Raw genomic sequence first — 13,336 nt, 5'->3', positions numbered from 1 at the left:
CCCTCCCAGTGTCTCTTGGAAAGCAGACTGAACCAGAATTTCCTGCCTGTGTTTAGCTCTATTACGTTTCTTTTTATCCCATAAAACTCCGTAGTCCTTGCCGATGACAAGCATACCCATAACATGATGCAGCCACTACCATGTTTGAAAATATGAAGAGTGGTACGCCGTGATATGGTGTGTTGAATATGCCCCAAACATAACGCTTCCTATTCAGTAAATTTTTTGCAGTTTTACTTTAGTGCCTTACTGCAAACACGGATGCATTTTTTTGAATATTTATATTCTGTCCAAGCTTCTTTCTTTTCACTCTGTCATTTTGGTTAATATTGTGAAGTAACTACAATGTTGTTGATCCATCCTCAGTTTTCTCCTATCACAGCCAATAAAGTCTGTAACTGTTTTTTAAAGTCACCATTGGTCTGATGGTGATAATCTCTGAGTGGTTTTCATCCTGTCCGGGAAACGAGTTAGGAAGGACGCCTGTATCTTCATAGTGACTGGGTGTATTGATACACCATCCAAACTGTCATTAATAATTGCACCAAGCTCAATTATTCAATGGATGCTTTTTTTAATGTATTTATACCAATTTACCAATAGGTGCCCTTCTTTGCGAGGCGCTGGAAAACCTCCCTGGTCTTTGTCTTTGTGGTTAAATCTTTGTTTTTCAGTTTTTCATTTCTAAATCATTTGTATCTAATAACCAGGGGGCGCAAATCCCGGGGGGGATTTGTCCCCCCCAATATATCACTGAAACATAACTATGTAATTTAAATAATATTAATAATACGCAATGAAAGCAATTGTGCTGATTATAGACACTTAATAGCGCGTTTTTAAGTTTCAAAAGATTGCAACCCCCCCACTCTTTGCCTCACAATGGTTTGATCCACTGCCAGTTCCTTAGCTTGCTAGGTAACAGAGAGGTCGTATCTACTGTCTGAAAGGCACTCAATGCACGTAACTGACGTGAGGTTAATCCAGTCAATCGCACACACACACTAGCTGAATATGCAGAGCTAGCGCGCAAATATTAACTATTAAGCTAGCTAGTACCTATTCCATTTATGTGGCGTCGTCAAAGATGCAATCAGCATGCAGATGATGTAAGTTGGTGCTTCAAAGTCCCTGTGATAAGGTTAGCGATAAACTGAAATCCAAACTGAACAGAACTACACTCTCTTCTACCATTGTCTTAAATATATTTAATGGTCTCGTTGCAAAAGCTAAATTGTCGCAAGTGAACTTTTATTTATTTAATTTCACCTTTATTTAACCCGGGTAGCAAAGATTATAGCAAACACCACTAAAAAGGAATTGGTGCTCGCTAGCTTTGCAAATTCAGCTATTGTTGGAAGCCAGCCAATATGAAACAAACTATTAAAATTACAAAAGGTTGCAGCATATGTTGTGTAAATGGTGAACTCATACAGCTGTCAACTCTTGTCATTTTAATCCGTTTCACATTTGCTAGCTACCTTTTAGATCGAAGCCCAAATAGAATGATAAAAGATAAGATGATAGAAGCCCATCTCCTACTGTAAATAACCTACACACTGTGTGTGTGTGTGTAGCCAGCCAGCCAGGTAGATAAATGGCAGAAAAATAAAAGACGGACATCAGAGTATTTTTCAGTACACCAAAACGCATAGTAAGAACCCTAGTAGCCTAATATCTCAAAGACTAGTTGATAAAATGTTCATAAGAAAGAAATGAAATTCTAATGGAAATGTTTCACAATGATGTCATTAGGCAGAGCAGGCAACAGATGGCACACAGACAGCAGAGTTGGGGACAGATATGCAGGGACAGACTGGCAGAGACAGGGAGTCTCACGTAAGTTTGTTGAGTCTTTGTTTGGCAACATTATGAAAGGTTCTAAAATGTTTTGACTTGTAAAATAGGAACATAATTGGAAAATGCCATGGATACCCCCACTCTCAACTTAAACTGGTGACTGAACTAAGATTTGTTAAAGGCAATGGTATTGCTGTTGTGTAGTTTTGGGTACCGGTAGTTAGGAGTACGGCAAACACCTTATTTCTTTGGTTCCTCAATATACATTTACCATATTACAATGTAGGCTAAGTGTTACAGCACTACTTTTGGTGTCCCCCTCAGGAATTGCTCTTGAGAAAATTTCATGTAATTGTCCCCTCCAAAGTTGATATCAGATTTTCGCCCCTGCTAATAACATAATTTCATGTTGACACAACAACATGTGGAACAAGGTGAGGTTTGTGAATAAAACTTTCTGGAGGCTCTGTAACAAACATGTCGGGTTTAATAATACCAGGTAAACAGACAACTATGAGAAGACAGACAGACAGACGGCCACATAGTCCCTGCTCCATTCATTACTGTTCTGTTGACACACTCCTGTTTAAAGGGCTGTGTTTATGACGGTGTGGTTAATGATAAACCACACAACCTCCAACCATCACACACCCCCAACCCTCTCACACACACACCTTCCAACCCTCTCACACACACACCCTCCAACCCTCTCACACACACACCCTCCAATCCTCTCACACACACACACCCCCCAACCCTCTCACACACACACACTCCAACCCTCTCACACACACACCCCCAACCCTCTCACACTCACACCCCCCAACCCTCTCACACACACACACCCTCCAAGCCTCTCACACACACACCCTCCAACCCTCTCACACTCACACCCCCCAACCCTCACACACACACACCCTCCAACCCTCTCACACACACATCCTCCAACCCTCTCACACACACACATCCTCCAACCCTCTCACACACACACCCTCCAACCCTCTCACACACACACCCTCCAACCCTCTCACACACACACCCTCCAACCCTCTCACACACTCACACCCCAACCCTCTTACACACACACACACACACACACACACACACACACACACACACACACACACCCCACACCCTCACACACACACACACCCTCCAACCCTCTCACACACACACACCCTCCAACCCTCTCACACACACACCCCAACCCTCTCACACACACACCCCCAACCCTCTCACACTCACACCCCCAACCCTCTCACACGCACACCCTCCAACCCTCTCACACTCACACCCCCAACCCTCTCACACTCACACCCCCCAACCCTCTCACACACACCCCCCAACCCTCTCACACACATACCCTCCAACCCTCTCACACACACACCCTCCAACCCTCTCACACTCACCCCCCCAACCCTCTCACACACACACCCTCCAACCCTCTCACACTCACCCCCCCCAACCCTCTCACACACACACACCCTCCAACCCTCTCACACACACACACACCCCCCAACCCTCTCACACACACACCCCCCCCAACCCTCTCACACACCCCCCCCCAACCCTCTCACACACACACACACACACCCTCCAACCCTCTCACACACACACCCCCAACCCTCTCACACACACACCCTCCAACCCTCTCACACACTCACACCCCCCAACCCTCTCACACACACTCACACCCCCAACCCTCTCACACACACACCCTCCAACCCTCTCACACTCACACCCCAACCCTCTCTCACACACACACACACACACCCCAACCCTCTCACACACACACCCCCCAACCCTCTCACACTCACACCCCCAACCCTCTCACACTCACACCCCCCAACCCTCTCACACACACACCCTCCAACCCTCTCACACTCACACCCCCCAACCCTCTCTCTCACACACACACACACACCCCAACCCTCTCACACACACACACCCCCAACCCTCTCTCACACACACCCTCCAACCCTCTCACACTCACACCCCCAACCCTCTCACACACACACACCCTCCAACCCTCTCACACACACACCCCCAACCCTCTCACACTCACACCCCCAACCCTCTCACACACACACCCCCCAACCCTCTCACACACACACCCCAACCCTCTCACACTCACACCCCCAACCCTCACACACACACACCCTCCAACCCTCTCACACACACACCCCCAACCCTCTCACACTCACACCCCCAACCCTCTCACACACACACCCCCAACCCTCTCACACTCACACCCCCCAACCCTCTCACACACACACCCCCCAACCCTCTCACACACACACCCCCAACCCTCTCACACTCACACCCCCAACCCTCTCACACTCACACCCCCAACCCTCTCACACTCACACCCCCAACCCTCTCACACTCACACCCCCAACCCTCTCACACTCACACCCCCAACCCTCTCACACACACACCCTCCAACCCTCTCACACACACACCCCCAACCCTCTCACACTCACACCCCCAACCCTTTCACACACACACCCCCCAACCCTCTCACACTCACACCCCAACCCTCTCACACACACACCCCCAACCCTCTCACACACACACCCCCCAACCCTCTCACACTCACACCCCCAACCCTCTCACACACACACCCTCCAACCCTCTCACACACACACCCCAACCCTCTCACACACACACACCCCAACCCTCTCACACACACACCCTCCAACCCTCTCACACTTACACACACCCCCCCAACCCTCTCACACCCCCAACCCTCTCACCCCCCCAACCCTCTCACACCCTCCAACCCTCTCTCACACACACCCCCCAACCCTCTCACACTCACACCCCCAACCCTCTCACACACACCCCCCCAACCCTCTCCACTCACACCCCCAACCCTCTCACACTCACACCCCCAACCCTCTCACACACACACCCCCAACCCTCTCACACTCACACCCCCAACCCTCTCACACTCACACCCCCAACCCTCTCACACACACACCCTCCAACCCTCTCACACTCACACCCCAACCCTCTCACACACACACACACACCCCAACCCTCTCACACTCACACCCTCCAACCCTCTCACACTCACACACACACCCCCAACCCTCTCACACCCCCAACCCTCTCACACCCCCCAACCCTCTCACGCTTACACCCCCCAGTGTATAATCCTAGTTCTGTACCTGCGTTTCCTTGTCTGCTCGGGGGCGAGTCCCGGGCTGAGCCCCTCCTCCAGTGGGTGGAGCTGTGAACAGGAGGCAGAGACTGTAACCTTGCGTCGAAGGCGGGGCAGAACACTCTGACGGAACAGATCCTTCCTGGGTTTCACCTATAGAGCCAGAACAGAACAAATGAACGTAGAGCCATTGGAGAGACCAAGCAGACAATATGAGGAACCCGATCCAGGGGTTCCGGTCACTTCTATTGGCTGGGAAGAGTTCTATTCATCTTCTAGACAATATGAGGAACCCGATCCAGGGGTTCCGGTCACTTCTATTGGCTGGGAAGAGTTCTATTCATCTTCTAGACAATATGAGGAACCCGATCCAGGGGTTCCGGTCACTTCTATTGGCTGGGAAGAGTTCTATTCATCTTCTAGACAATATGAGGAACCCGATCCAGGGGTTCTGGTCACTTCTATTGGCTGGGAAGAGTTCTATTCATCTTCTAGACAATATGAGGAACCCGATCCAGGGGTTCTGGTCACTTCTATTGGCTGGGAAGAGTTCTATTCATCTTCTAGACAATATGAGGAACCCGATCCAGGGGTTCTGGTCACTTCTATTGGCTGGGAAGAGTTCTATTCATCTTCTAGACAATATGAGGAACCCGATCCAGGGGTTCCGGTCACTTCTATTGGCTGGGAAGAGTTCTATTCATCTTCTAGACAATATGAGGAACCCGATCCAGGGGTTCTGGTCACTTCTATTGGCTGGGAAGAGTTCTATTCATCTTCTAGACAATATGAGGAACCCGATCCAGGGGTTCCGGTCACTTCTATTGGCTGGGAAGAGTTCTATTCATCTTCTAGAGATTCTACTGATTAAAGAAGTAGATTCAGTCTTCCTCATCTCGTTAGCCCAATTCTGTTTTGCACCCTTCTCCCTGAAGTGTGCACTTGTTCACTCCCCCTCATTGCATTGTATTGGCGAGGAGAGTGAACAAATGCACACTTGGGGGAGAAGGATAGAACCAGTCTGAGTTGTATGTTCTATATTCTGTTTTATGTTCTACATTCTATGTTCTATATTTGATGTTCTACATTCTATGTTCTATATTCTATATTCTCACCAGGTCCAGAGACGAGCCCAGAGAATACTTCCTGCTCACCCTCAGCTCCTCCACCATACCTGAGACAGGACAACAAAGGGCACAGGTTAGACGAGTGTGTGTGTGTGTGGGTTCTTGTGCTTGTGTATACGTGTGTGTCTACATACGTGTGTGTGTGTGTGTGTGTGTGTGTGTGTGTGGGTTCTTGTGCTTGTGTATACGAGTGTGTTAATGTGTGTGTGTGTGTGTGTGTGTGTGTGTGTGTGTGTGTGTGTGTGTGTGTGTGTGTGTTACCAGAGTGTGGGTCTAGTGTCTGTCTGTGTCGCAGCAGCTGAGACAGTATGGTGTCTCTGTGACTGGGATCATCTACTCCTGCCTCCTTCAGATCTACATCACATACATACAGCAAACCCTGGAGAGAGAGAGATGGAGGGAGAGAGATGGAGGGAGAGAAATGGAGATGAAAAAGAAAGGGAGACAGGTTGGGGAGAGGAGAGGGGGAGAGAGATGAGAGAGCGAGACAGGTTGGGGTGAGAGAGGGGGAGTGGAGAGAGAGAGATGAGGGTGAGGAAAAGGGAGAGAGAAGAGGGGTTGGGGTGAGAGAGAGAGAGGTTGGGATGAGAGAGAGGGGTGAGTGGAGAGGGAGAGATGAGAGAGGGAGAGAGGTTTGGGTGAGAGAGAAGGGTAGGGGAGAGAGAGAGACATGTTGAGGTGAGAGAGGGGGAGGGGAGAGGGAGAGATATGAAGGCTGTAACTCAGTTTAGTAAAAACAGAAAGAAACAGACAGACAGACAGACAGACAGACAGACAGACAGACAGACAGACAGACAGACAGACAGACAGACAGACAGACAGACAGACAGACAGACAGGTACCTCTAGACCATAGTATTCTCTCTCCAGTGACTTGGTGTACTGGGGCAGTCCTATCTGTTTCAGCCACCAGGCTATGGAGCGATTATTCATGTCTGAGAGACAGACAGAGACAGACCATATTTGACACACTGTTATACAACACAGTTATACACACACAAAGTTACACACACACAAAGTTACACACACACAAAGTTACACACACACACAGTTACACACACACAGTTACACACACACACACACACACACACACACACACACACACACACACACACACACTCACACACACACAGTGACACACACACAGTTATACACACACACACAAAGTTACACAGTTACACACAGTCACACACACACACACACAGTTATACACACACACAAAGTTACACAGTTACACACAGTCACACACACACACACAGTTACACACACAGTTACACACACAGTTATACACACACACGCACACACACAGTTACACACACACACACAGTTACCCACACAGTTAACAACACACACACACACACACACACACACACACACACACACACACACACACACACACACACACACACAGTTACACACACACACACACAGTTACACACACACACACAGTTACACACACAGTTACACACACACACACACACACACACACACACACACACACACACACACACACACACACACACACACACACAAAAAGTTATACACACACACAGTTATACACACAGTTATACACACACACACACACACACAGTTATATATATAACACACACACACACACACACACACAGTTATACACACACACACACAGTTCCAGTGTTTTCAGCGTGCAGACATGTAGCACCTACCTGAGATGAGCTGGTTCTGACTCTTTATGATAATCTCTACTTTACTCTCTCTCTCTCTCTCCCCGGTCTGTGAACCAGTGGCCCACTATCCCTCAAACCAGTAGTGCTGCTTCCTCAGCCAATCAGACCCCACGATGGACCTGGGGGGGCCCCATGAATCAGCCAGTCCCCACGCAGGAATCTGTATCTCGAGTCAGGGGGCGGAGCATGCAAGTTGGGACAGGATTCTAACATTCTGAGGGAAGAGGGAGAGTGAAAAAGAGAGGGGGGAGGGAGGGGACAGAGTGAAAAGAGAAGAGAGGGAGGGAGGGAGGGGCAGAGTGAGAAAGAGAGGGAGGGAGGGAGGGAGGGAGGGAGGGAGGGAGGGAGGGAGGGAGGGAGGGAGGGAGGGAGGGGACAGAGGAAAAGAGAGGGAGGGAGGGAGGAGACAGAGTGAAAAAGAGAGGGAGGGAGGGAGGAGACAGAGTGAAAAAGAGAGGGAGGGAGGGAGGAGATAGAGGGAGGGAGGGAGGGAGGGAGGGGACAGTGCGAAAAAGAGAAGAGAAGGAGGGAGGAGACAGAGTGAAAAGAGCTGGAGGGAGGGAGGGAGGGAGGGAGGGGACAGTGTGAAAAAGAGAAGAGCGGGAAGGGAGGGAGGAGGCAGTGTGAAAAAGGAGGGAGGGAGGGAGGGAGGGAGGGAGGGAGGAGACAGTGTGAAAAAGGGAGGGAGGGAGGGAGGGAGGGAGGGAGGGAGGGAGGGAGGGAGGGAGGGAGGAGACAGTGTGAAAAGGAGGAGAGGGAGGGAGGGAAGAGACAGTGTGAAAAAGGGAGGGAAGAGACTGTGTGAAAAGGGAGGGAGGGAGGGAGGGAGGGAGGGGACAGTGTGAAAAAGGAGGGAGGGAGGGAGGGAGGGAGGGAGGGAGGGAGGAGACTGTGTGAAAAGGGAGGGAGGGAGGGAGGGAGGGAGGAGACAGTGTGAAAAGGAGGAGAGGGAGGGAGGGAAGAGACAGTGTGAAAAAGGGAGGGAGGGAGGAGGGAGGGAGGGAGGGGACAGAGTGAAAAAGAGAGGGAGGGAGGGAGGAGACAGAGTGAAAAAGAGAAGAGAGGGAGGGAGGAGATAGAGGGAGGGAGGGAGGGGACAGTGCGCAAAAAGAGAAGAGAAGGAGGGAGGAGACAGAGTGAAAAAGAGCTGGAGGGAGGGAGGGAGGGAGGGAGGGGACAGTGTGAAAAAGAGAAGAGCGGGAGGGAGGGAGGAGACAGTGTGAAAAAGGAGGGAGGGAGGGAGGGAGGGAGGGAGGAGATGAAGGGAGGGAGGGAGGGAGGGAGGGAGGGAGGAGAGTGAAGGAGGAGAGGGAGGGAGGGAAGAGACAGTGTGAAAGGGAGGGAGGAGACTGTGTGAAAAGGGAGGGAGGGAGGGAGGGAGGGAGGGAGGGAGGGAGGAGACAGTGTGAAAAGGGAGGGAGGGAGGGAGGGAGGGAGGAGACAGTGTGAAAAAGGAGGAGAGGGAGGGAGGGAGGAGACAGTGTGAAAAAGGGAGGGAGGGAGGGAGGGAGGAGACAGAGTGAAAAGAGAAGAGAAGGAGGGAGGGAGGAGACTGTGTGAAAAGGGAGGGAGGGAGGGAGGGAGGAGACAGTGTGAAAAAGAGAGGGAGGGAGGGAAGAGACTGTGTGAAAAGGGAGGGAGGGAGGGAGGGAGGAGGGAGTGTGAGAAGAGAGGGAGGGAGGGAAGAGACTGTGTGAAAAAGGGAGGGAGGGAGGGAGGGAGGGAGGGAGGGAGGGAGGGAGGGAGGGAGGGAGGGAGGGAGGGAAGAGACTGTGAAAAGGGGAGGGAGGAGACAGAATGATCAACAGTTTGTTTGGCAAATTATATACAAGCTCTGTGTGTGTGTGTGTGTGTGTGTGTGTGTGTGTGTGTGTGCTTTTAGCCTTCAGTTGTAATTGCCCAGCAGTATCTGCTAGTGGCACTAGAGGGCACCAGTTCCCTATAAAGCTGTATCTCTATTGTGGGTCAATGGTATTTCCTTGATTCCTCACATCCTCTCTCCTTGGCCTCTTCTCAAAACCCATTGGAGGAGGAGATCCAAGGGGAGGAACCTCAGAGCTTCTGCACCAATGTGCTTGGAGAAAGAGACAAGAAGGGAGGACATGAGGAATCAAGGAAATACTATTTAGTTCCTTCGGTTGTCACTTGTTGCTAAACTAACTCAGAGTCACTTTCAGAGTTGAGAGTTTCTGATGAGTTAATCAGTTAGTACATGAACTACTAGTTAGGATAAGTAGAGTTTCTGATGAGTTAATCAGTTAGTACATTAACTACTAGTTAGGATAAGTAGAGTTTCGGATTAGTTAATCAGTTAGTACATGAACTACTAGTTAGGATAAGTAGAGTTTCTGATGTGTTAATCAGTTAGTACATTAACTACTAGTTAGGATAAGTAGAGTTTCTGATGAGTTAATCAGTTAGTACATGAACTACTAGTTAGGATAAGTAGAGTTTCTGATGAGTTAATCAGTTAGTACATGAACTACTAGTTAGGATAAGTAGAGTTTCTGATGAGTTAATCAGTTAGTACATGAACTACTAGTTAGGATAAATAGAGTTTCTGAAGAGATAATCAATTAGTACATTAACTACTAGTTAGGATAAGTAGAGTTTCTGATGTATTAATCAGTTAGTACATGAACAACTAGTTAGGATAAGTAGAGTTTCTGATGTGTTAATCAGTGAGTACATGAACTACTAGTTAGGATAAGTATAGTTTCTGATGTGTTAATCAGTGAGTACATGAACTACTAGTTAGGATAAGTGGAGTTTCTGATGTGTTAATCAGTGAGTACATGAACTACTAGTTAGGATAAGTAGAGTTTCTGATGTGTTAATCAGTGAGTACATGAACTACTAGTTAGGATAAGTAGAGTTTCTGATGTGTTAATTAGTGAGTACATGAACTACTAGTTAGGATAAGTAGAGTTTCTGATGAGTTAATCAGTTAGTACATGAACTGCTAGTTAGGATAAGTAGAGTTTCTGATGAGTTAATCAGTTAGTACATTAACTACTAGTTAGGATAAATAGAGTTTCTGATGAGTTAATCAGTTAGTACATTAACTACTAGTTAGGATAAGTAGAGTTTCTGATGAGTTAATCGGTTAGTACATTAACTACTAGTTAGGATAAGTAGAGTTTCTGATGAGTTAATCGGTTAGTACATGAACTACTAGTTAGGATAAGTAGAGTTTCTGATGAGTTAATCAGTTAGTACATGAACTACTAGTTAGGATAAGTAGAGTTTCTGATGAGTTAATCAGTTAGTACATGAACTACTAGTTAGGATATGTAGAGTTTCTGATGAGTTAATCAGTTAGTACATTAACTACTAGTTAGGATAAGTAGAGTTTCTGATGTATTAATCAGTTAGTACATGAACAACTAGTTAGGATAAGTAGAGTTTCTGATGTGTTAATCAGTGAGTACATGAACTACTAGTTAGGATAAGTATAGTTTCTGATGTGTTAATCAGTGAGTACATGAACTACTAGTTAGGATAAGTGGAGTTTCTGATGTGTTAATCAGTGAGTACATGAACTACTAGTTAGGATAAGTAGAGTTTCTGATGTGTTAATCAGTGAGTACATGAACTACTAGTTAGGATAAGTAGAGTTTCTGATGTGTTAATTAGTGAGTACATGAACTACTAGTTAGGATAAGTAGAGTTTCTGATGAGTTAATCAGTTAGTACATGAGCTACTAGTTAGGATAAGTAGAGTTTCTGATGTGTTAATCAGTGAGTACATGAACTATGGGAATGGATTCTACTCTCACTGGCGTTCTAGAACCATGTGCATTTTCACGTTGCAAACTTCAGCAGTGAGATTATTTTCATCCTCTCTCTGTCACACTGGAGCTCCTCTCTGAATGTGTGCTTTGTAGATAATGTTGTGGTTGGTTTTGTGATCTCACACCTTCACATACTGAGTATACTGCGCCTGTTTGTGTCTCTCTGTACGTGTGTTTCTCTCTCTGTGTGTGTGTCTGCGCGTGTCTCTCTGTGTGTGTGCACGAGCGTCTGTGTGTGTGCGCGTGTGTGTGTGTGTGTGTGTGTGTGTGTGTGTGTGTGTGTGTGTGTGTGTGTGTGTGTGTGTGTGTGTGTGTGTGTGTGTGTGTGTGTGTGTGTGTGTGTGTGTGTGTGTGTGTGTGTGTGTGTGTGTGTGTGTGTGACAGAGGAAAGGGGAAGTGGTACAGTTAAAAGAGTCCTCCTCCATCTGCAGCTCTGCAGAACGCAACACCCACCTCGCAACAACGACCACAGGGGGAAAGGACGGCCAAACTAACGGCAAGAGACAATGACAAGACGACAGGAGAGGTGAACACAGACGGAGACAAATCAACAAGGAGCAAGACGAACAGAACGACAGACCTGAAGAAGAGGAGAACAAGAAGGCAAGAAATGCTTTTTTGTTGTTAGATAAGTTAGGTGAAGTCAAAATCTAACTGTATTCCTCACATGCTTGGTAAACTAACAGGTGTAGACTAACAGTGAAATGCTTACTGACAGCTGATTGGCCCTTCCCTTCCGTTCCCAACAATGCAGAGAGAAGAAAAAGTTTTTGTGTTACGTAAAGTTGGTGGAATATTTGGAGCCTTGTCATGAGTCTGTAGTTAGTTCCCTATATATACACATGGGTTACAGGCAAGCAGATCTAGAAACAGGTCTAGAAACAGTTCAGGGAAGCCAAGCAGATATAAAACATATATAAAAACAGGTCTAGAAACAGGTCTAGTGTGGTCATGTTCCTGCTGTGTCCAGGTGGTCGTGTTCAGGTTGAGATGCAGCTGTGGCGTTAGTGTGGCTGATAGTGTCCAATGTGGTGGTGTTTATGGTTGTCTGAGGGTTATATTTGACGTTATATTGAGGTTGTGTTACGGTTACGTTGTGTTAATGTTCATGATACGCTGTGTGGTTGACAGAGGCCAGGGTGCTCCCTGAGAGTTTCATGTTGTGTTCCTGTCCTGTCCAGGTGGTCACGTTACGGTTGAGATGGAGCTGTGGCATCACTGTGTGGTGTGGTTCAAATCAAATCAAAGTTTATTTGTCACGTGCGCTGAATACAACAGGTGTAGACGTTACAGTGAAATGCTTACTTACAGGCTCTAACCAATAGTGCAAAAAAGGTATTAGGTGAACAATAGGTAGGTAAAGAAATAAAACAACAGTAAAAAGACAGGCTATATACAGTAGCGAGGCTATATACAGTAGCGAGGCTACATACAGTAGCTAGGCTATATACAGTAGCTAGGCTATAAAAGTAGCGAGGCTATATACAGTAGCGAGGCTATATACAGTAGCGAGGCTATAAAAGTAGCGAGGCTATATACAGTAGCGAGGCTATATACAGTAGCGAGGCTATATACAGTAGCTAGGCTATAAAAGTAGCGAGGCTATATACAGTAGCGAGGCTACATACAGTAGCTAGGCTATATACAGTAGCTAGGCTATATACAGTAGCTAGGCTATAAAAGTAGCGAGGCTATATACAGTAGCGAGGCTATATACAGTAGCGAGGCTATAAAAGTAGCGAGG

General features: G+C 47.5%; 2 protein-coding genes across 6 annotated transcripts in view; one reads left to right on the top strand and one right to left on the bottom strand.

Annotated features, from left to right (window-relative positions):
* The window catches only part of LOC106593333 (breast cancer anti-estrogen resistance protein 3 homolog), a 34,501-nt gene extending 26,506 nt beyond the window's left edge, over nt 1-7,995 (bottom strand). For 2 of the 4 annotated variants that reach the window (XM_045690669.1, XM_045690670.1), the window contains exons 1-5: nt 7,778-7,993; nt 6,936-7,027; nt 6,355-6,472; nt 6,082-6,140; nt 4,974-5,119 (exon numbers count right to left, since the gene is read on the bottom strand). In XM_045690669.1, coding sequence (XP_045546625.1) covers nt 4,974-5,119; nt 6,082-6,140; nt 6,355-6,472; nt 6,936-7,025 — 413 coding nt within the window. In that variant the 5' untranslated portion in view covers nt 7,026-7,027; nt 7,778-7,993. Of the gene's footprint in view, nt 1-4,973; nt 5,120-6,081; nt 6,141-6,354; nt 6,473-6,935; nt 7,028-7,777 lie in introns of all 4 variants that reach the window. The other 2 variants (XM_045690671.1, XM_045690672.1) reach the window with 2 other exon arrangements.
* Nucleotides 7,996-12,004: 4,009 nt separating this feature from the next.
* Nucleotides 12,005-13,336, top strand: part of LOC106593543 (proto-oncogene vav) — a 44,748-nt gene continuing 43,416 nt past the window's right edge. The window contains exon 1 of one of the 2 annotated variants that reach the window (XM_045690667.1): nt 12,005-12,195. The gene's annotated coding sequence lies outside the window, so the exon portion shown is untranslated. The remainder of the gene's footprint in view (nt 12,196-13,336) is intronic. The other variant, XM_045690668.1, reaches the window with a different exon arrangement.

Source organism: Salmo salar, chromosome ssa12, assembly GCF_905237065.1.
Source record: "Salmo salar chromosome ssa12, Ssal_v3.1, whole genome shotgun sequence".
Lineage (NCBI taxonomy): Eukaryota > Metazoa > Chordata > Actinopteri > Salmoniformes > Salmonidae > Salmo > Salmo salar.
This window is presented reverse-complemented; position numbering and strand designations above follow the sequence as displayed.